This window comes from Sphaeramia orbicularis, chromosome 6 (genome assembly GCF_902148855.1).
Source record: "Sphaeramia orbicularis chromosome 6, fSphaOr1.1, whole genome shotgun sequence".
NCBI classification, from domain to species: domain Eukaryota; kingdom Metazoa; phylum Chordata; class Actinopteri; order Kurtiformes; family Apogonidae; genus Sphaeramia; species Sphaeramia orbicularis.
This window is the reverse complement of record NC_043962.1, coordinates 9,911,863-9,934,922: the sequence shown is the minus strand read 5'-3', so window position 1 is coordinate 9,934,922 and position 23,060 is coordinate 9,911,863. Positions and strand designations below refer to the sequence as shown.

General features: G+C 35.2%; 1 protein-coding gene across 1 annotated transcript in view; it reads left to right on the top strand.

The window, feature by feature from the left end:
• syt9b (synaptotagmin IXb) overlaps positions 1-21,893 on the top strand; it is a 156,443-nt gene extending 134,550 nt beyond the window's left edge. Inside the window, exon 8 of the mRNA XM_030135981.1 lies at positions 20,043-21,893. Coding sequence (XP_029991841.1) covers positions 20,043-20,120 — 78 coding nt within the window. The 3' untranslated portion in view covers positions 20,121-21,893. The remainder of the gene's footprint in view (positions 1-20,042) is intronic.
• Positions 21,894-23,060: the final 1,167 nt, after the last annotated feature.

Below are 23,060 nucleotides of genomic sequence, written 5' to 3'. Positions count from 1 at the left end.
AGCTGGGCTGCTCAGACGGCCTTGGCCCAGTGTGTTGTGGGTGTAAGACTTCAGCCTTTTTAAACTAGAGATGCTGCTTTCACTCCGACCTAGCCGACAGTTTGATTTAACTATCTACAAAACGATATTAAACTCAAACAAGAAATGATTAAATTATGTAGCTGAAACAAGAAAACGCTGAAATTGTTAAATTGAAACAAGGAAATACAATGAGTGGGTTTTATTTACAGTGCAAGAAATGAACGAGTAATTTCGTAGTAGTTTCTCTCTTGATTTCACAGCAGAATGTGTGACAGTATTAAACTGAACTGTGTCAGGGAAGGAGTAGATCTGAAAACAGCTGTCAATCAAACGGGATTCAGCCTTTCAACCGATCCTCCAATCAGCATGTGGGATTCTGGCGTCCAGCCCGGCCAAGCTCCGCCCACAGCTCCATTCACCCCCAGAGACGCCCGGCATCCGGGGGCGGGACAACATCGTGGCATTTATCCAATTACTGTCCAGTTTTGAGGCAAGGAAAAAAACTGTTCCACTCAGTCCCATTGAAGCCCAGAGACGCCCACAGTCTACGAGCAAATGCACTGAGCAGAGATGGAGGAGAAAACAGCGCAACGGGAATGTATGAGAAGTGAACAACATCGCGTCCGTTGGTTTGTGATAAAGCTGATTCTGAACGAACTCATCTTTGAGACGAACGTGTTCTAACACGTTTGTAGTCAATAAAATGTCAACACAACCGAACATATTTAACCATTTAATTTTCATAATTTTAGGGGAAGCCGGGCCTCCCTTGCAGTCTGTGAGAAATCGCCACTGCTTCCCACATATACACACTTAAGGTTAAGGTTACTTGATTTGTACCCGTGGGTAGATTTTTTTTTTTTTTTTGCAGTCGAGGTGATTGCTTTGGCATTACAGCAATACGTACATTGAACGTTTTAGACAGGTACTTTATCGAGCTTACAGACAGGATAAACAGTGTTCCGTGTTTCACCATTCATCAGTATAGCAGCATGGATAGGTAAAAGAATTAAATAAATAAATAAGATCAAATAAATAAAAACAAGATGCAATAAAACACAATAAAAACCCAGAGGAGATAAAAACAGTCTGGGATAAAAAAACAGGATAAGAACTTAACATAAAATAAAAAAAAATTTGAAGTCACAATAATAACTAGAAGCACTCGGAGAGCGCAGACCTCCGCCAAGGCTGATCAGTGGCCCCCCCACGCCAAGGAGGTTATGTTTTTGCCAGGGTGGGTGGGTGGGTCTGTCTGTCTGTCTGTCTGTCTGTCCGTCAGTGTGCAACATAACTCAAAAAGTTATGGACAGATTTTGATGAAATTTTCTGGTCCCCCCCCCCCCCCCGTGGGCCCCCCCACCCCTGATCACCACCAAAATTTAATCATTTCTTCCTTATCCCATTTCCAACAAACCCTGAAAATTTCATCCAAATCTGTCCATAACGTGTTGAGTTATGTTGCACACTAACGGACAGACAGACAGACAAACAAACAAACCCTGGCAAAAACATAACCTCCTTGGCGGAGGTAATCAAGGATGTCAAAATCATTTTAATTCAGATTCCACATACAGGCTAATTAGATATCAAGTGGGTCAGACTGGTAAAATGCCATCATATTAAACCTATAAATAATGAAAACAGCAAATTTTTTCTTTGTTTTAGTGTAAAAAAGTCAAATTACATGAAAATGTTTATATTAAAAAACTTTTATTTTACAAAAAATGTGAAAAACCTGAAAGGTCTTAAGATAAGTAAATGCAATTTTACCAGTATTCTGCCTGTTATTAAATGTTTTGTGTATTTGTAATTGTAATGTAAGTTGTAATGCACACGTGTAAATGAAAAACTGAAAAACTGAGGCATAGTATTGCTAAAATTGCAGTTGTTTTTCTGAAGACGTTTCTAGTTGCTCATGTTACTCAGATTTTTGTAGATGGAAACATTATCATAATTTAATTTGACTTTTTTTCACTATTATTTTACTGGTCCGGCCCACTTGAGATCATATTAGGCTGAAAATGGCCCCTGAACTAAAATGAGTTTGACAACCCTGCCGTAAAGGATGGGAGTCATTATTAAGAATTGATGAAGCCATCTTCTGTACCTGTTTAGTGTACAGGGAGGCGGGACAAGACTGGGACACACCAATCAGGCGACAAGACCATCTAACTACAGGGGTTGGACAAAATAATGGAAACACCTTAAAAAAAAATCAACAAAATATAATTTAATATGGTGTAGGTCCGCCTTTTGCGGCAATTACAGCCTCAATTCTCCGAGGTATTGATTCATACAACTTGTGAATTGTTTCCAAAGGAATTTTAAGCCATTCTTCAGTTAGAATACCCTCCAACTCTTTTAGAGACGATGGCGGTGGAAATCGACGTCTTACTTGAATCTCTAAAACTGACCATAAATGCTCAATAATGTTGAGGTCTGGGGACTGTGCCGGCCATACGAGATGCTCAACTTCATTAGAATGTTCCTCATGCCATTCTTTAATAGTTCTAGCTGTATGGATTGGGGCATTATCATCTTGAGGTGAAGGTGTTTCCATTATTTTGTCCAACCCCTGTATTTGATTCAGTGAGTTTCTCTCTGCAACTGAGGTCTGACCGAACCACGCCACTTAACCAGATTCAGAAACGGTTTCTTATTCATTTCAGGTTTTTTGTTGGGATAAAACTTCACTGACCCTCTGACCACAGACTATGAACTTAAATAATTCACCAGCGTGATCTCTTCAGCCACAGTTATAAACACACACACACACAACGCAGCAACAACAAAATGTTCGTGAATTCCCCAGAGTCATTTCAAGGCAGTTCCGATGCTATTGAGCGGAAAGCAAAGGAAATGAAGAAAGCACAGAGCTCAGTTGCCTCCACTTTGTCACATGAATGAGTGCTTGAATAACACAAAGCCATGCGGCAGGGGTTACGTTCCAGAAACGAAGCTGGTGTGTTCATAGGCCGACTTTGAGCTTAGGGCTGGATTTTTACCCACGGAGGTAGCGCTAGTTAAACCAAGATAAATCGTCATGGTAACCTGTGCGATCATGACAGGACAAATGATATATACCTTAAATCATCTGTCCAGTTTCAGAGGAATCAATATTGTAATACCAGGAGTAATTATTAGCAAGATTATAACTCAGTAATAACATTAATACAGTATTTTTATTTTTTTTATTGGACTGTCATCTCTCTGTAGCACTTTGAGATTCTGCTGAATGACAAGTGCTTTATAAATGCAATTATTATTATTATTATTATTATTATTATTATTATTATTATTATTATTATTATTATTATTATTATTATTATTATTATTATTACTACTACTACTACTACTACTACTACAAATAATAATAATAATAATAATAACAATAATGATAATAATAATAATAATAATAATAATAATAATAACAATAACAACAACAACAACAACAACAACAAGGGATGTAACAATGTGAAAATTTAATATCAAGGTTATTGTGACCAAAATTATCACAGTTATCATTAGTATCACGGTATTGTTGAAATGTGCTCGAAATGTTCAAAAAGTTCTTGTCTTATACACAACCTGAAATAATTTAACCAAGTTGTATTCCGAAAAAACAAAAAAACAAATAAGGCACAATGTACTTTCTGTCGGCAGAAACATTCAAATATTAACATGTAAACATCAAACATACAAATGTGCATTAAAGATATGTATTTATGTGTATTTTTGCACAGCTTGTCTACTTCAGCATGTTTTTAGCGTATTTTTGCATATTTTTTGTATACTTTAGTGTATTTTTGCATATTTATTGTACACTTTCGTATGTTTTTAGTGTATTTTTGCATATTTTTCGTATACTTTAGTGTATTTTTGCATATTTATTGTATACTTTCGTATGTTTTTAGTGTATTTTTGCATATTTTTCGTATACTTTAGTGTATTTTTGCTTATTTGTAGTATACTTTGGTATGTTTTTAGTGTATTTTTGCATATTTTTTGTATACTTTAGTGTATTTTTGCTTATTTGTAGTATACTTTGGTATGTTTTTAGTGTATTTTTGCTTATTTGTAGTATACTTTGGTATGTTTTTAATGTATTTTTGCATATTTTTTGTATACTTTAGTGTATTTTTGCATATTTATTGTATACTTTCGTATGTTTTTAGTGTATTTTTCCATATTTTTAGTATATTTTAGTGTATTTTTGCATATTTTTTGTGTACTTTAGTGTATTTTTGCTTATTTGTAGTATACTTTGGTATGTTTTTAGTGTATTTTTGCATATTTTTTGTATATTTTAGTGTATTTTTGCATATTTTTTGTATACTTTAGTGTATTTTTGCTTATTTGTAGTATACTTTGGTATGTTTTTAGTGTATTGTTGCAAATTTTTTGTATACTTTAGTGTATTTTTGCATATTTATTGTATACTTTCGTATGTTTTTAGTGTATTTTTCCATATTTTTAGTATATTTTAGTGTATTTTTGCATATTTTTTGTATACTTAAGTGTATTTTTGCTTATTTGTAGTATACTTTCGTATGTTTTTAGTGTATTTTTGCATATTTTTTGTATACTTTAGTGTATTTTTGCTTATTTGTAGTATACTTTGGTATGTTTTTAGTGTATTTTTGCTTATTTGTAGTATACTTTGGTATGTTTTTAGTGTATTTTTGCATATTTTTTGTATACTTTAGTGTATTTTTGCATATTTATTGTATACTTTCGTATGTTTTTAGTGTATTTTTCCATATTTTTAGTATATTTTAGTGTATTTTTGCATATTTTTTGTGTACTTTAGTGTATTTTTGCTTATTTGTAGTATACTTTGGTATGTTTTTAGTGTATTTTTGCAAATTTTTTGTATACTTTAGTGTATTTTTGCATATTTATTGTATACTTTCGTATGTTTTTAGTGTATTTTTCCATATTTTTAGTATATTTTAGTGTATTTTTGCATATTTTTTGTGTACTTTAGTGTATTTTTGCTTATTTGTAGTATACTTTGGTATGTTTTTAGTGTATTTTTTCAAATTTTTTGTATACTTTAGTGTATTTTTGCATATTTATTGTATACTTTCATATGTTTTCAGTGTATTTTTCCGTATTTTTAGTATATTTTAGTGTATTTTTGCATATTTTTTGTATACTTTAGTGTATTTTTGCATATTTATTGTATACTTTCGTATGTTTTTAGTGTATTTTTGCATATTTTTTGTATACTTTAGTGTATTTTTGCTTATTTGTAGTATACTTTGGTATGTTTTTAGTGTATTTTTGCATTTTTTTGTATACTTTAGTGTATTTTTGCTTATTTGTAGTATACTTTAGTATGTTTTTAGTGTATTTTTGCTTATTTGTAGTAGACTTTGGTATGTTTTTAGTGTATTTTTGCATATTTTTTGTATATTTTAGTGTATTTTTGCATATTTTTTGTATACTTTAGTGTATTTTTGCTTATTTGTAGTATACTTTGGTATGTTTTTAGTGTATTTTTGCAAATTTTTTGTATACTTTAGTGTATTTTTGCATATTTATTGTATACTTTCGTATGTTTTTAGTGTATTTTTCCATATTTTTAGTATATTTTAGTGTATTTTTGCATATTTTTTATATACTTTAGTGTATTTTTGCTTATTTGTAGGATACTTTGGTATGTTTTTAGTGTATTTTTGCATATTTTTTGTTTACTTTAGTGTATTTTTGCATATTTATTGTATACTTTCGTATGTTTTTAGTGTATTTTTCCATATTTTTTGTATATTTTAGTGTATTTTTGCATATTTTTTGTATACTTTAGTGTATTTTTGCTTATTTGTAGTATACTTTGGTATGTTTTTAGTGTATTTTTCCATATTTTTTGTATATTTTAGTGTATTTTTGCATATTTTTAGTGTAGTTTAGTATATTTTTAGTGTATTTTTGCATATTTTTGAATACTGTAGTGTATTTTTAGTGTAATGGTGTGAGAAACGTTTGTAGTTGTCATTATTTCTAGTTTATTCTGTTCTTATTTGACTGGTTCTGATCCATTTTAGCTCATACTGGTCTAAATGTGGAACCTGAACAAACATGAGTCTAAAACAGTGAATGCCATGCCAAACATACAAATGTGCATTAAAGATGGCAAGTTATACCCATTGTTTGACCATTTTCCATGTCAAGTTTGTGTTGAAAGTGCGGTAATCAAACACGGTTATCATGATAATTAGAATTTAAACGGTAATACTAACCATCGGGAAATTTACCACGGTTTAGCGTTTTACCGGTTATTGTTACATCCTTATTATTAACACAAGATGTCATCACTGAATGTATTAATCATCATCGTGTTCATTGTGTTTCAGTAAAGTGCAATGATCCACCTAACCAATGATTTTTTACTGGATTCTGCTCCTTTTTTTCCTTCTTTCATGAGATAATTCAACAACACATCACTGTAAGAACGTGTAGTCGTTCATCAGTCTGTTCTCATTATGCTTAGAACACAATATCTCAGGAACACCCAAAAAGGAGAAAAAGAAACATAAGCATTAATGTGGACATAATGATGAACTGAGGAGACTCTGGTAGCCAAAAGGTCAATGTTGCTGTGATCTTCAGAAAGCACAGTTTTGGACACAGCAAATGAAAGAACTGCAACAACACATTATGACACAAGACGAAGCATTTATATTAGTAATTAGGTGGAAAAACACTGATGTAAACAGGTACAGAATACATGTACATTTGTAAATATTGCATAACATTAACATTTAGTTGCTCATTTCTCATCATTTCACATATAAGGCCGATGTCCACAATAAAAAAAAAAAAAATAAATAAATATTATAAGGTGTTCTGTGACTAGCAAGCGATAGTTGACCAGTTACAAGCTAAAACTATGGTTTGCATGATAGCTCAGCAGAAACAATGACAACTTCTCACGTAAAGAATATGTCTTATATAACTCTTTTCATCATATATAATGACTGTAACTTCCATGAATGTTTCTACCATTTGTCCTTTAACCTCCTGAGACCCAGGAAAGTACAAGTTTTGGCCTTTTTAATTAAATAATTGGCAATATTGGAAACATCAAGATGCAACAGTTTTTTCAGATGCACTTTTTAAAATTTCTACGGAATGTCCTTTGCAGTGGACAGTTGGTTAGTTTTGTTTTTGTTTTGTTTTGTTTTTTAAAAAGCTGTGAAACTCTTGTCCATAAACATGGAAAGAAAACCCATAGATGGGGTAAATTTCTATCCTACTTTTAAGATAAACTAAAAACTAAATTATGGTTTGACAAAAATAGGTTGTCGATAAACCTGTGTGAAACAAAATTCATGATTTTTGGCAAATGTAAAACAAGTAATGAGATAAAGGTACAAATAGATGGTGTAGATATAGAAAGGCTGAATCAAAACAACTTTTTTGGAGTGATAATTGATGATAAAATTTGCTGGAAACCTCACATAAAATATGTACAAAATGAACTATCCAGAAGCATCTCAGTCCTGGCCAGAGCAAAAGGGATATTAGATCAGAAACCACTTCAGAATCTGTATAATTCATTGATCTTACCTTATTTAAGTTACTGTTTGGAGGTATGGGGAAACACATATACAAGTTCATTACATAGAATTTTTCTACTGCAAAAAAGAGCAATAAGAATTGTTCACAATGTCGGTTTTCGGGAGCACATAAAGCCACTATTTTTACAATCTAAAATTTTAAAACTCATTGACCTTGTGGAATTCAAAACTATTCAAATAGCATATAAAGCAAGGAACAATTTACTAACGGGCAATATTCAAGAAATGTTTTGTGAAAGAGGGAGGCTATGATTTATGGGGAAAATTAAATTTAAAGATTCATAAAGTACGCACCACATTAAAAAGCTTCTGTATCACCATTTGTGGAGTAAAACTGTGGAACAAATTGTGTGTGGAGATAAAACAAATATCAAACATAATTCAGTTTAAAAAAAATATATAAAGAATTGATTCTTGAGAGGTACAGTATTTAATAATGACAATGAGGCTTGTTTGTTTATGAATGATGTCGTACTGATAAATCTGCTGTAATTACGGAAGAGAATGTTTGATTTGTTGAGTCTGTTTGTATGACTGTACTGACATGAACATACTGTTGTGGATAATTCAGTTACTGCATTGTGGATTGTTGTGGTACGATGCTAAAATTAGGGAAACAGTATAGGCTGATTGCTGTATTAAGTTAACGATAAAGGTGTAAAAGCACTGAGGGGTAGGATTAAATAAGTTTATACTTCTTCCTACTCCTTTTCGACCATGCAAAATTCAGACTTGTATGTGCTCGAAGATAGATTCTGTCCATTTAAATGTTATTTACCTCCGCCAAGGAGGTTATGTTTTTGCCAGGGTTTGTTTGTCTGTTTGTTTGTTTGTCTGTCCGTTAGTGTGCAACATAACTCAAAAAGTTATGGACAGATTTGGATGAAATTTTCAGGGTTTGAAGAAATGATTAAATTTTGGTGGTGATCGGGGGTGGGGGGGCCCACGGGGGGCGCCACTGATCAGCCTTGGCGGAGGTCTACGCTCTCCAAGTGCTTCTAGTTTGTTTATGTTTTAATTTGCTTTGCTTTGTTTTATTTTCTTTGCATGTTCGAAATAAAACAAACAAACAAACAAACAAAAGAAATCTAGTTAAGCAACATGTTTACACTATCAGCGCGTTTTTGTTTTCCATAACTCAAGATGATTTTAGTGTGTTTTACAATATTTGGCATCTTTCTTATTGGGCTGTTTATGCAATCTTGTCATAATTCTTCATTTAAAGTCAGATAATATATCCTAATGAAATTTATTTTACTTTTTTTTTTCTTTTCATGTACCTTCTGTAATTAAAACTCTATGCAAGTACACAAAGTTTGATTATTTCCCCACACTTATGGCTAAAGATGAGACCATCCACAGGCTACACCATACTAGATTGACGGATTGATGGAAAAATTGATGAAAAAAAAAAAAAAAAAGCATAAAAACACATTAGCACGAAACAGTTAAATTCACAGAACGTGAAACATTTGAAAAAGGATTTCCAACCCCTGTGGCGTCAACCTATTACCAACACAAGCACATCTTCATCAGTAAAACAGTCTGGGTTTAATTTGAAGCTCAGCATCTGGACTCTGTGGAAATAATCAGTTTTATCAATATAGACTAAAGTCTGTTGTATCTATAATTTATCACTGTAGCCCAAGGGATCATTAATCATTGGCAGAAAAGCCGATGTACAGCTTCCCTGTGACATTAAGATTTGTATCAATAACAGCGCTCCGTTGATGGATGGAGTGTTTCTTGCATCATGGTTATGTCAGCGGGGGTGGAGAAATTATTGCGAAGACCTTTCTGTATAATAAATGCAGTACAATAGGCTGGTGGCTCCATATAATCCTGGTGTTTAATCACTGTCTGTCTGTGGCTTGTTTCTAAAGTTATGTAACTTGTGTGTTGTTCCAACATCTGTGAGTTTACATACAGGGTGGGGAAGCAAAATTTACAATGAACATTCAGTTGTTTTTTCTCAGCAGGCATTACGTCAATTGTTTTGAAACCAAACATATATTGATGTCATAATCATACCTAACATTATTATCCATACCTTTTCAGAAACTTCTGCCCATATGAGTAATCAGGAAAGCAAACGTCAAAGAGTGTGTGATTTGCTGAATGCACTCGTCACACCAAAGGAGATTTCAAAAATAGTTGGAGTGTCCATAAAGACTGTTTATAATGGAAAGAAGAGAATGACTATGAGCAAAACTATTACGACAAAGTCTGGAAGATACTATTAAAGAAGAATGGGAGAAGTTGTCACCCGAATATTTGAGGAACACTTGCGCAAGTTTCAGGAAGCGTGTGAAGGCAGTTATTGAGAAAGAAGGAGGACACATAGAATAAAAACGTTTTCTATTATGTCAATTTTCTTGTGGCAAATAAATTCTCATGACTTTCAATAAATTAATTGGTCATACACTGTCTTTCAATCCCTGCCTCAAAATATTGTAAATTTTGCTTCCCCACCCTGTACATCTAAATCAACTACAGCTGACCCAGTCAAACGTTACACTGACATAATGAACAGTTTTGTCATGTTAAGAATATGACGCCTACACTGCCAAGTATAATCTCAGCAGTGTAGGTGTTATATTCTCAACAGGTAAAATGTGGCAGAGTCATAAGGATAATTTACAAAGAGATAATTATGGCCTGAGCATCTGAAGAGTGGGTGAAAGTCCTGATGTATCTGCTAAAATAATTTCTTATGTAACCCTTCTGTAAAAAATGTTGGTTTCCTCTGCCGAAGAGGTTATGTTTTTACCAGGGTCTGTCTGTTAGCAGTCGAATTTTTACAATTTTGGACAAATCCTAATGACACTGAGTACCACAGATTGAATATTACTCAGTCTAGGTCCAAGAGGTAAAGGAGTTGAAGATGTTGAGATGTTCTTTGGGAGTGTCCTGGATGGACAAGATTAGGAAGGACACATCAGAGGACAACTCAGTTTGGATGTTTAGGGGTCAAAGCAAGACAGTCCAGATTGAGATGGTTCAGACATGTGCAGAGGAGGGATGGTGAATATATTGGTAGAAGGATGATGAAGGTGTTGTCTACCAGGTAGGAGGTAGAAAGTAAGAACAAAGATAAGATTTATGGAGGTGGTGAAGGAGGATATGAAGATAGAAGATACAAGAGACAGGGTCAGATGGAAGTAGATGATTTGAGGTGGTGACCTCTAAAGGCAGCAGCCGAAAGTAGTAGAAGTATTAGTAATAGTAGTAGTAGCAGTAGTAGTAATAGTAGTAGTAGTAGCAGCGGTAGTAGTAGTGGTAGTAGTAATTATAGTAGTAGTAGTAGTAGTAGTAGCAGCAGCACCAGCAGCAGCAGCGGTAGTAGTAGTGGTAGTAGTAATTATAGTAGTAGTAGCAGGGGTAGTAGTAGTGGTAGTAGTAATTATAGTAGTAGTAGTAGTAGTAGCAGCAGCAGCAGCAGCAGCAGCAGTAGTAGTAATAGTAGTAGTAGTGGTAGTAGTAATTATAGTAGTAGTAGTAGTAGTAGTAGTAGTAGTAGTAGTAGCAGCAGGGGTAGTAGTAGTGGTAGTAGTAATTATAGTAGTAGTAGTAGTAGTAATAGTAGTAGTAGTAGTAGTAATAGTAGTAGTAGTAGTAGTAGCAGCAGCAGCGGTAGTGGTAGTAGTAATTATAGTAGTAGTGGTAGTAGTAGTGGTAGTAGTAATTATAGTATTAGTAGTAGTAGTAGCAGCAGCAGCAGCAGCAGCAGCAGCAGTAGTAGTAGTAATAGTAGTAGTATCAGCAGGGGTAGTAGTAGTGGTAGTAGTAATTATAGTAGTAGTAGTAGTAGCAGCAGCAGCAGTAGTAGTAGCAGTAGTAGTAATAGTAGTAGTAGTAGTAGCAGCAGCAGCGGTAGTAGTAGTGGTAGTAGTAATTATAGTAGTAGTAGCAGCAGCAGCAGCAGCAGCAGTAGTAGTAGTAATAGTAGTAGTAGTAGTAGCAGCAGCGGTAGTAGTAGTGGTAGCAGTCATTATAGTGTAGTAGTAGTAGCAGCAGCAGCAGCAGCAGCAGCAGTAGTAGTAGTAGTAGTAGTGGTAGTAGTAATTATAGTGTAGTAGTAGCAGCAGCAGCGGTAGTAGTAATTATAGTGTAGTAGTAGCAGCAGCAGCAGCAGCAGCAGCAGTAGTAGTAGTCGCAGCAGCAGCAGCAGCAGCAGTAGTAGTAGTAGTAGTAGCAGCAGCAGCAGCAGTAATAATAGTAGTAGCAGTAGCAGCAGCAGCAGTAGTAGTAGTAATAGTAGTAGTAGTAGCAGCAGCAGTAGTAGTAGTAATAGTAGTAGTAGTAGCAGCAGCAGTAGTAGTAGTAATAGTAATAGTAGTAGTAGCAGCAGCAGCAGCAGCAGCAGCAGCAGTAGTAGTAATAGTAATAGTAGTAGCAGCAGCAGTAGTAGTAGTAATAGTAATAGTAGTAGTAGCAGCAGCAGCAGTAGTAGTAATAGTAATAGTAGTAGTAGCAGCAGCAGCAGCAGTAGTAATAGTAATAGTAGTAGTAGTAGCAGCAGCAGCAGCAGCAGCAGCAGTAGTAGTAGTAGTAGCGGTAGTAGTAGTGGTAGTAGTAATTATAGTGTAGTAGTAGCAGCAGCAGCAGCAGTAGTAGTAATAGTAGTAGCAGCAGCAGCAGCGGTAGTAGTAGTGATAGTAGTAATTATAGTGTAGTAGCAGCAGCAGTAGTAATAGTAGTAGTAGCAGCAGCAGTAGTAATAGTAGTAGTAATAGTAATAGTAGTAGCAGCAGCAGCAGCGGTAGTAGTAGTGGTAGTAGTAATTATAGTGTAGTAGCAGCAGCAGTAGTAATAGTAGTAGTAGTAGTAGCAGCAGTAGTAATAGTAGTAGTAATAGTAGTAGCAGCAGCAGTAGTAATAGTAGTAGTAGTAGTAGCAGTAGTAATAGTAGTGGATGCTCAGTTCTGCACAAGAGTCTGAAAAGATGTTTACAGTGTTAAAAATTGTGGCATACTTATGGTTCGCCAGCTCTTGATTTGTCAGGTTTGGCTTCATTATTTGACTTCATAAAGCTGGGGTGCTGTAAAGGGGGCCTAAATGTGACCAATTCATGGGTCCCAGCATTTCTGGGGGGCCCATAGAGCAGTGGAGGGGGTCCAGTTGTGAAAAGTTCATGTAAGATCTGCTGTAGAGTAGAGGCATAGAAGTGGGAGTCAGACGTTGAAAGCACGTTAAGTTTCACTTTCGCTTCACGCCAGCGTTAGTTACAGACTGCACCCCTACTTATAGAACTGCTGCCCCTACCTTACATACACCCCCTGCGCCAACAGATTGACAAGATACTGAATTTTATGAAGAGATCCACAACGTTAACCTCAGGGGTCTCAAACATGTGGCCCGGGGACCAAATGCGGCCCACCAAAGGTTCCAATCTGGCCCGTGGGATGAATTTGCGAAGTGCAAAAATTCCACAGTCAACGCTGTCGAACTCATTTTAGTTCCACATACAGACCAATATGATCTTAAGTGAAATAAAAGCATAATAACCAACAAAAAATGACTCCATATTGTCTTCTCGGTTTGATGTGAAAAAATCAATACATTATGCCTATAAATAATGACAACTTCAAATTTTTGTCTTTGTTTTAGTGCAAAAAATAACATTATATTATGAAAATATTAACATTTACAAACTATCCTGTAACAATAAAATGTGAACAAATATGAACAACCTGAAATGTCTGAAGAAAATTAAGCACAATTTTAACACTTTTCTGCCTGTTACTACGCCTTTAGTGTCTTTGTAGATCTGATCCATAATGCACATGTATAATTGATAAGTTGAGGCAGAATATTGCTAAAATTGCACTTATTTTTCTTAAGAAATTTCAGTTTCTTCAAGTTATTCACATCTTTTTTGTTTGGATAATTTATAAAAGTAAGTATTTTCATAATTTAATGGGTTTTTTTTTTTGCACTACAACAAAGACAAAAAATTGGCGTTGTCATTATTTATAGGTTATTATGCTATTATTTTGGAGATCAAATCGGGCTGAATGTGGCCCCTGAAAGAAAATGAGTTTGAGACCCCCGGTTTACCTTCTATGGGGCCCACAATTGCTAGCGGCGCCCCAGTCATAAAGTCTAAACAAATATTGCACTTGGAATATGCCTATGATTACAAGCACCAGTGCATGAATGAAAGTTATGCTTTTATTAATGTACAATCAGCTGGATATTTGAGTCATTATGTCATCTTAGAATGAATCCCTAATTTCAACATATCATGAGTGGCGCTACCATATTTTTGCAGTTGTTTCAATTACTGAAAGGTGCATTATTGTCACTTGCTGTTTTCTGATGTCCATAATAGACAAAACAAACACCAGCTGAAATGTTTTAACATTTTTGCCGGCCACCAACTGGGCAGATGATGTAACGATTAGATGAAGCGGTCTAAAAGTTGACCACAAGATGTCACTAAATGCACTGAAGCTTTTAAAAATTTCCAAATAAAATACTGTTACTATTACTGTACAAAAAGTCATGTGTACCTGTGAGTGTTTGATCCAAATACAGGGTGGGGAAGCAAAATTTACAATGAACATTTAGTTGTTTTTTTCTCAGCAGGCACTACGTCAATTGTTTTGAAACCAAACATATATTGATGTCATAATCATACCTAACATTAGGGCTGCTTGATTATAGAAAAAAAAAAAAAAAATCACGATTATTTTAGCAATAATTGAAATCACGATTATTAAAAACGATTATTTGTTAACCTTAAAAGTTGCTTATTTTTTTCTTGCAAGACAATGTAAAATATACTCTTTAAACATAAATAAAGCTTTTAACCACTAAAACAAAGTATTTTCACTTTTGTACGAAACAAAAAAATCTTTGAATGCAAATAAGTGTACTGTAAATTCAAGTATGTTTCCTTTTGTAAATAAATAGTGCACTGGAATTAAACTGCTATAGACTTGCCATAGAACTGTAGCAATTAAAAAAAAAAAAAAAAAAAAAAACTCACGTAAAGTGCAAATTATAAATTCAAGTATGTTCAATGTAGTATGAAACATAGTAAATTCAGTGGCGTGCCGTAAGGTTTCAGTTCAGGCCTTCTGTATACATCAGCCATCTAGAATACGTACGTTAGGGTTATACAGGTTAGGGTTACGTTAATACGGGAGTTGCAGCGTAAAGAGATTCGGAAACTGAAGATTGCATTGCGGACGAAGTTGTTTTTATGTGTTTTAGTTTTTCAGAAGATTATGATAACGGTGGCGGTGGTTAAACTTTAAATGGTTAAAAAGGTTTGTTGTGTTAGCGGTCGGTGCGGATAAAACTACGAAACACTTTTTGCACGTGATGCGTTTTTGCTCTTCGTCTTCTTCATCAAACCCAAACCCAATTGAATCTGACTTGCCTTTTTTGTTTACTAAGCACTTCTGCTGTGATTCTCCTGCCATTTGTCCAGACCGCTAGGTACAACTTTCCTCTTGGGGTGGACCTGCCGGCTAGCTGGCAGCAGTAGCTTAGAGGGGGGCGGGGCAGAGCAGCTCATGGTAGCTTGCGTGCGCGTGAATTAAAACAACTCAAAATTAATAATCGTTTTTTCTCAATTACATAATTTTTGTAATCGTTGCGTCTAATAATCGAAATCGTAATTGAATTTCGATTAATTGCACAGCCCTACCTAACACTATTATCCATACCTTTTCAGAAACTTTTGCCCATATGAGTAATCAGAAAAGCAAACGTCAAAGAGTGTGTGATTTGCTGAATGCACTCGTCACACCAAAGGAGATTTCAAAAATAGTTGGAGTGTCCATAAAGACTGTTTATAATGGAAAGAAGAGAATGACTATGAGCAAAACTATTACGACAAAGTCTGGAAGTGGAGGAAGCAACAAAAAACGAACCAAAACTTTTATTAAAGCTCTCCAATCCAAAATCCTAAAGGATCCAACCAAATCCATGAGAAAAATGGCAACTGAACTTGAGGTAGACAACAAGAGCGTTAGAAATGCAGTAAAATATGATTTGAAGATTTAAATTCTAATGACTTTCAATAAACTAATTGGTCATACACTGTCTTTCAATCCCTGCCTCAAAATATTGTAAATTTTGCTTCCCCACCCTGTAAAAGCAGCTGTATGCCAATATAACGGGTGGGCATTGGTGGAAAACGTTCTTGCATGTTACGTGATGCAGGAGTTGATGTCCTGAATTAAGTGGCATTTTAATGTGACAACTTAGATCGTTCCTTTTGTTTTTACAGGCCGTCTTGCCTGACACACACTTAAATAATGAATGAGTCTTCAAGGCTTACAAAGCAAATTTCAGCTGGATTATGCATATTGTGAATTCTCGATTTCCTCACTTGGGTAAAAAAGTGGCAAAATGTTCTCTTCAGACTGCTCCACACACACACACACATACAAACACACCCAGTCTGAGGTCATGACTCCAGACTGACTTATTATACTGCAATATCAGTGCAGAGTGGGTGCAATTACCGATGCTTTGACAGTGAGTTATTTTAAAAAATCTTATGACATGGCACCTGGACTGTGTGTCTAATTTCTCAGACAGATTCTGTCACTTTTAGCAGCAGTAAGCAGCTAAAAAAAGACAGTCTGTGTCAGCTTTAAGTCGAGTTTTCATGGTTCACAACATGAATCTCATGTGTGAGACGTCAGTCAGTTATTTTTTACTAACGCCAGCGTCAGACAATTTACTGTAATGTGGTAAAAATCCTTTCAAGTTTCAAGACAGCTGCTGTTTTATATTGACAGCCACCTGGTGTTTATTGGAATTTTGTGACAGGCTTTTACTTGATGGTGGCTTCAAAGAAATTAAAATATGAGTAAAGTGAACACCATGAACTAAAAACATGGGGGGGGGGGGGGGGTTGGTAATAGTCCGGAAAACAGATCCACTTCAGGGACACTAAAATGTTAAACACTAACATTGAGCAATCTCACTTCACTATAACATAAGAGTCTTTTAAAGGTGCTGGAGACTTTCATGACGAATTTTTCATCAAATCTGTCAAATCTCAGTCATAGCCTAAGTATGACGAATCTGTAAGTCTTTCTGTAATTACTCGCTGGAATTTCTTGCATTACTGTGAACAATTTTGAAGTGCCATCCACCATAAACAAACCTCGTGTGTTTACATCCAGAGCCGGAAGATAACTAGGGAATCTTCGGAATTCTTTTGTCGCGACTACCTCCCTGCAGCAGCAGCGCGAGCCTCCGTTTCCCACAATGGACGTTGCTACAAAAAAATTCCGAAGATGCCCGAGTTACCTTCCAGCTCTGAATGTAAACACACAGGGTTTGTTTATGTTGGATGGCACTTTGAAATTGTTCACCGTAATGCAAGAAATTCAGGTGAGTAATCACAGAAAGACTTACAGATTTGTGACACTTAGGCTATGACTGAGGTTTTACAGATTTGATCAAAGATTTGTCATGAAAGTCTCCCGCACCTTCAAGGTTCATGTAACTTTTGATCAGTGGACTCTTTGTTCAAAAATGGGTAGTGAAAAACAAAACAGGTTATTTGATTTTTACTGTAATTTTCTGTTTCATAGAACAAAAAAGTTAAATCTGGTGGGTATTGTTAAGATTTTATCGATACTGCTTCTCTTATCGATACTGCTTGTCAGTCAATTACACTTCGAATGAGAACAGAATTACAGGGTGGGGAAGCAAAATTTACAATATTTTGAGGCAGGGGTTGAAAGACAGTGTATGACCAATTAGTTTATTGAAAGTCATGAGAATTTATTTGCCACAAGAAAATTGACATAATAGAAAATGTTTTTATTCTATGTGTCCTCCTTCTTTCTCAATAACTGCCTTCACACGCTTCCTGAAACTTGCGCAAGTGTTCCTCAAATATTCGGGTGACAACTTCTCCCATTCTTCTTTAATAGTATCTTCCAGACTTTGTCGTAATAGTTTTGCTCATAGTCATTCTCTTCTTTCCATTATAAACAGTCTTTATGGACACTCCAACTATTTTTGAAATCTCCTTTGGTGTGACGAGTGCATTCAGCAAATCACACACTGACGTTTGCTTTCCTGATTACTCATATGGGCAAAAGTTTCTGAAAAGGTATGGATAATAGTGTTAGGTATGATTATGACACCAATATATGTTTGGTTTCAAAACAATTGACGTAGTGCCTGCTGAGAAAAAACAACTAAATGTTCATCGTAAATTTTGCTTCCCCACCCTGTATTTGCTTTGTTTTTTTTTTTTTTTTTTGTGATGTAATTGATACATAACGAATATATTTTTACAATGAAAGTGCAACATCATTGTTGTGATCAAATCTATATCATAGATTCTGATTTTGTTATGATAGTGGGATGACACTAATCATTTTTCACTTTTAAGAGTAAAATCGGGCTTTGCGATCTAAAATTGCCCGTAAGTGTTAATGTCAGTCAGTGATTGCTGGTCTGCATACGTCTGCCCTACAATGAACTGGCAACATGTCTAGAATGTACCCCACCTTCACCTGATGGTACCTGGGATAGGCTCCAACAACTCTCATGACCCTCTAGAGCAGGGATGTCAAACTCATTTTAGTTCAGGGGCCACATTCACCCTAATTTGACCTCAAGTGGGCCGGACCAGTAAAATAACAACAGTGAAAAAAAAGTAAAATTACATTATGATAATGTTTACATCTACAACGTTTCCTTAAAAATCTGAATAAAATGAACAACTTGAAATGTCTCAAGAGAAACGTGCAATTTTAACAATATTCTGCCTCAGTTTATCATTTACCCATGTGCATTATAAGTTACATTACAATTACAAATACACAAAACATCTAGTAACAGGCAGAATATTGGTAAAATTGCATGTACTTCTCTTAAGACATTTCAGGTTGTTCATATTTCTTCAGGTTACTCACATATTTTGTAAAAGGACAGTTTATTAATGTAAACATTTTCTTGTAATTTTACTTTTTTTCACTAAAACAAATATAAAATCTGCAGTTTTCATTATTTATAGGTTATTGTGATAATCTTTTACTGGTCTGACCCAACTGAGATTTATTTGTTCTGTATGTGGAACCTGAATTAAAATGATTTTTAAACCATTGACTGTTAATACCTTCAGTGTTATTCATCCTACGGGCCGGATTGGACCCTATGGCGGGCTGGATTTGGCCCCCGGGCCGCATGTTTTACACCTGTGCTCTAGAGAATGAAACGATTCAGAAAATGAATGAATGAACAGGGTTTTGTGACTGAACACTCATATTTCCACCTGAATATGTAAAAGACTTGTTTCTCTGTGTCCACACTAGTCCACTTTCCCATGTAGATCTCGGTGAACACCGGCCACGGTCCCTGCATGACCCATCCCTTAGAGACCTGAACCCAAAAGCCATATCTCAATCAAGATTCATAAAAATGCATCAAAGACAAACGTTTTAGAGACAGTTGGTGTGAAAAAATGCCAAACACCAGGTCACTGATATTCAATCATTTGGCACCGGAGCCCATTTAGTTCTGGGTTTCGGTACCTATCCCTACTCTGAAGAAACAGTAAGGCACAGGTGTCAAACATGTGGCCCCGGGGCCAAATCCGGCCCGCCAAAGGGTCCAGTCCAGCCCTTTGGATGAATGTGTGAAATGCAAAAATGACACTAAGATATTAATCATTTTAGTTCAGGTTCAAGATTCAGACCAATATGATCTAAAGTGGGTCGGATCAGTAAAATACTATTGTAATAACCTATAAATATTCATTCATTCATTAATTTTCTGAACCCGTTTTATCCTCAATGGGGTCGCTGGAGCCTATCCCAGCTACGTATGGGCAAGTCCAAATTTTTCTTTTTGTAAATGTAAACATTTTCATGTATGCACACTAAAAAAAAGTATAACTTTGCAAAAACTGTGAATCACCTGTACAATTATGAACAACCTGAAATATCTTAAGAGAAGTAAGTGCAATTTTAACAATATTATGTCTGTAAATGATAAACTGTGGCATAGCACTATTAAAATTGCACTCATTTACTCAGTTTGTTCATGTTACTCGTATTGTTTTAAAGGATACTTTGTAGATGTAAACATTTTCATAATGTAATTTTACTTTTTTTTTTTACACTAAAACATAGAGGAAAGTTTGGAGTTGACATCATTTATATATTATTATGTTATTATTTTACTGGTTTGGCCCACCGCAGATCAAATTTAGTTGAATGTGGCCCCGGAACTAAAATGAGTTTGACACCCCTGCAGTAAGGTGACAATTTTGCCTCAATTGGTCATATCAATCAATATCCATAATGCAGCCTTTTCAATACTCAATGGTATCTGACCAACTGAGTTAACCTCTGACCAACCTCAATCTATAAAACACGTTTCTGTATTGTTCAGTCCACTGATAATCCGTTAACCAACCTTTTCTTTCTCTGTGTTGTGACTCAGTGGGTCGGACAGGGGACGACGGGGAGTGGAAGCCAAGGAGGATCCACCAACTCCCTGAAGACACCACCATCACCCTGACCACACACACAACTACACAACCACACACAGAGGACGGTTTGTATGGTGTTGGACCTACAGTTATTGCTATGACATAAAACATGCCGATCAAGGCCGAGACCTAACAAGCAACTTCAGTAGTACCATCAGCATAAAGCCATTACTTGTACTGATGTGTCATTAGGTTGATCTGAGCTTAAGTGTACTAAGACTGTTGCAAAAGCTAATCCCCACTTTTTACTTCCTTGAGTCTTCACAACCAAAAATCACTTAACGACATTCCAAGTACTACAGTACTTCCATTTGTCATTTTGAGTTGTTACTGACAGCATTAACAAGTTGTTGAGATTATCTAACAGGCCAAGCATTTTTTTTTTTTTTTTTAAATCACAGTGTGTGGACCAAACTCTTTAACTCTTAGATGAATGTGTGAGGCTGTAATGGTGGATTATTAGTTATCAAAAGTACAGTATTTGCAGTAAGAGTCAGAGTTATTGTAACAGAAGAGATGTCTGCAACTGATATCAAACTGGTTTCAGCTCTACTCAACATTTGGTTGGCTGTTGAGCGCTGGAACTACTCACCCGAAGCAGCCGCCGGGTACTAGGGGAGTTTCTTAGTGTAAACGTTTTACTTCAACAAGTGACTCACAGACCAAGTTTCATAAAGATGTACAAGAGGACTTGGTACAAGAATGTGTAAAGCAGCTGAGAGAGGGAACATATAGTATTTGATTTACTGCATGTTAAAATTGTCATACTTTGTCAACAGGGTGTGGTCAAAATAACGGAAAGACAAGCATACTCATTGTCAGAGGTGAGTAGGTACATTCGTCTGGCAAGTGGGAAGTTAACTGTGCAGTGACAGAATCATTGTTCATCTTCAAGTGGAACCAATTTTCATTGACATTCGAGTTTAAGGATAATACAATAATTCTGTTTTTCCACACATTAGAAGTTTTTTTTGTAGAGACCATTATTTCTGTTGGTCATTAGCTGAAGACTGTATTTACAAAAGGAACAGGTTTTATTTGCTCTAGTGAAATGGACATAACCCAGAATGTTGACTAGCTAGTACTGCTAATTAAAAAATGATGCTGATTCTTAGTTATACTCCTGTTTTTTTTTTTTTGTTGTTATTGTGGGTTTTTTTTTTTTTTACCAAAAGCTGGAAATGATTTTTGTAGTGACCATCATTTTTGTAGCTAATTTAATAAAGATTGTACCGTCACACCCAGGTTTAGTTAGTTTAAGTACATTTTTGTGACCATGTGGACAATGGTTTTTAATGATTTGTTATTAAAAAAAGCTGCCCTCTCCAGTTGGAAATAAATAAATAATAAATTTAAAAAAACTAAGAGATAAAACTATGGGTTAAAAAAAGGAAAAGACAATAGAAACAGGCAAGTTAAAATAGGCCAAAATGCTTTTCAGAGCTACCTACAATGACAGCGATAGGTAAATTAACTGCTTTTTGTGTTGTTGTTTTTTTTTTTTTTTTTTACTTCCATTCATTAAAAAAGGGGGTAATTATTCAAATTAAAAACAGCAGATACAGAGTAACTTTATTAAGGCCCAGGGAGAAATTCAGTGTCCATCAGCTCAAGAAAATGAAAAAACTGGCAAATGAAAATTAAAACTACTATTCTGAACTGGTCTACTTCTAGTTTAGTCAAAAGAATATCTTTTATGCAACTAATAATAATAACTGTAATTACAGATGCACCAGTCTCTGATGTAGTGAGGCAGGAATTGAATTGGAATTTGATAAAAAGGCTTCCATAAAAAAAAAAAATAATAATAATAATAATAATAATAATAATAATAATAATAATAATTAAGGTCAAGTATTTCTAAAGTCTTTCTCCTGAGATTATAAGACTACAGCTTTATCCTACTGTTGTGAGACTAGAATGCTTTTTTTCTTTACTTTGGACCACACCCTGTTGTGTTGTTTTAATAAGCCAGTGTTTTTTCAAAATTCCAGTTAATACCAGTATTGTTTATGTCTTTGTATGTATTGGACACTGTCACAAATGGCAATTTTCTGTGTTTGTAGGTACAATGCATGCATCATTTTTCAGTGGGTCATTTTTAACTCTCTTTCGTTGTGATACTAATCATATTGTAAACACGAGATGTACTATGAAACTAAGACAGACTGTGTAAATTGTCTATTCAGATGTTATTAATAAATATTTCTATATATAGTCTGGATGGGTTTATGGGGAGTGTGAGATGAAAATCTCCCTTCAGGCGTATTTTTCCCCCCACCTCACACCTGTGCTGTGAGCTTTCCCAGTAGACCGCTGTGATTGAAAGACCTATGAAGCACTTCTGACAACAAACACTTCCTGTGACACACATAGGGTACGCACACCGCCTGATGCCGTCATTGAGCTAGGACCCCATGGCAGCTGAAGTGCAGTGAGGAATACTGCCCATGTTTCTTACGGTGTGTACGTGGGTGACATTTCTAGTTTTTTTCATCTAATTGTGTAGGAACCACGATAAAACCAGACTTAATGTCAAACGTAGCTCATGTTGTATGTTTTAGGAACCTGTGATTCATATTCAGCTCCAGCATAAGAAACAAAATAAATAAATAAAATAAAAAATCCACTCTGTTTAAGCACTATTGCCGCTCTGCTCCAGTCCAGAGTGGCCTTCCTCTACAGTAGAATACAAGAACCTTCACGATAAACTCTTCTTTATGTGACAACTACACGCACTAGGTCTGGTGTTAAATACAGTCGCGGAAAGAATTATGCCACCTCCCCTTGTTTTCTTCAATTTCTGTCATTTTATTGCCTGGTACAACTAAAGGTACATTTGTTTGGACGAATATTATGATAGCAACAAAAATAGCTCATGATAGTTTAATTTCAGAGCTGATATCTATCCATTTTCCATGGTTTTCTTGATAACCAAAATCACTTCAGTTCTTACATCAATATCTATG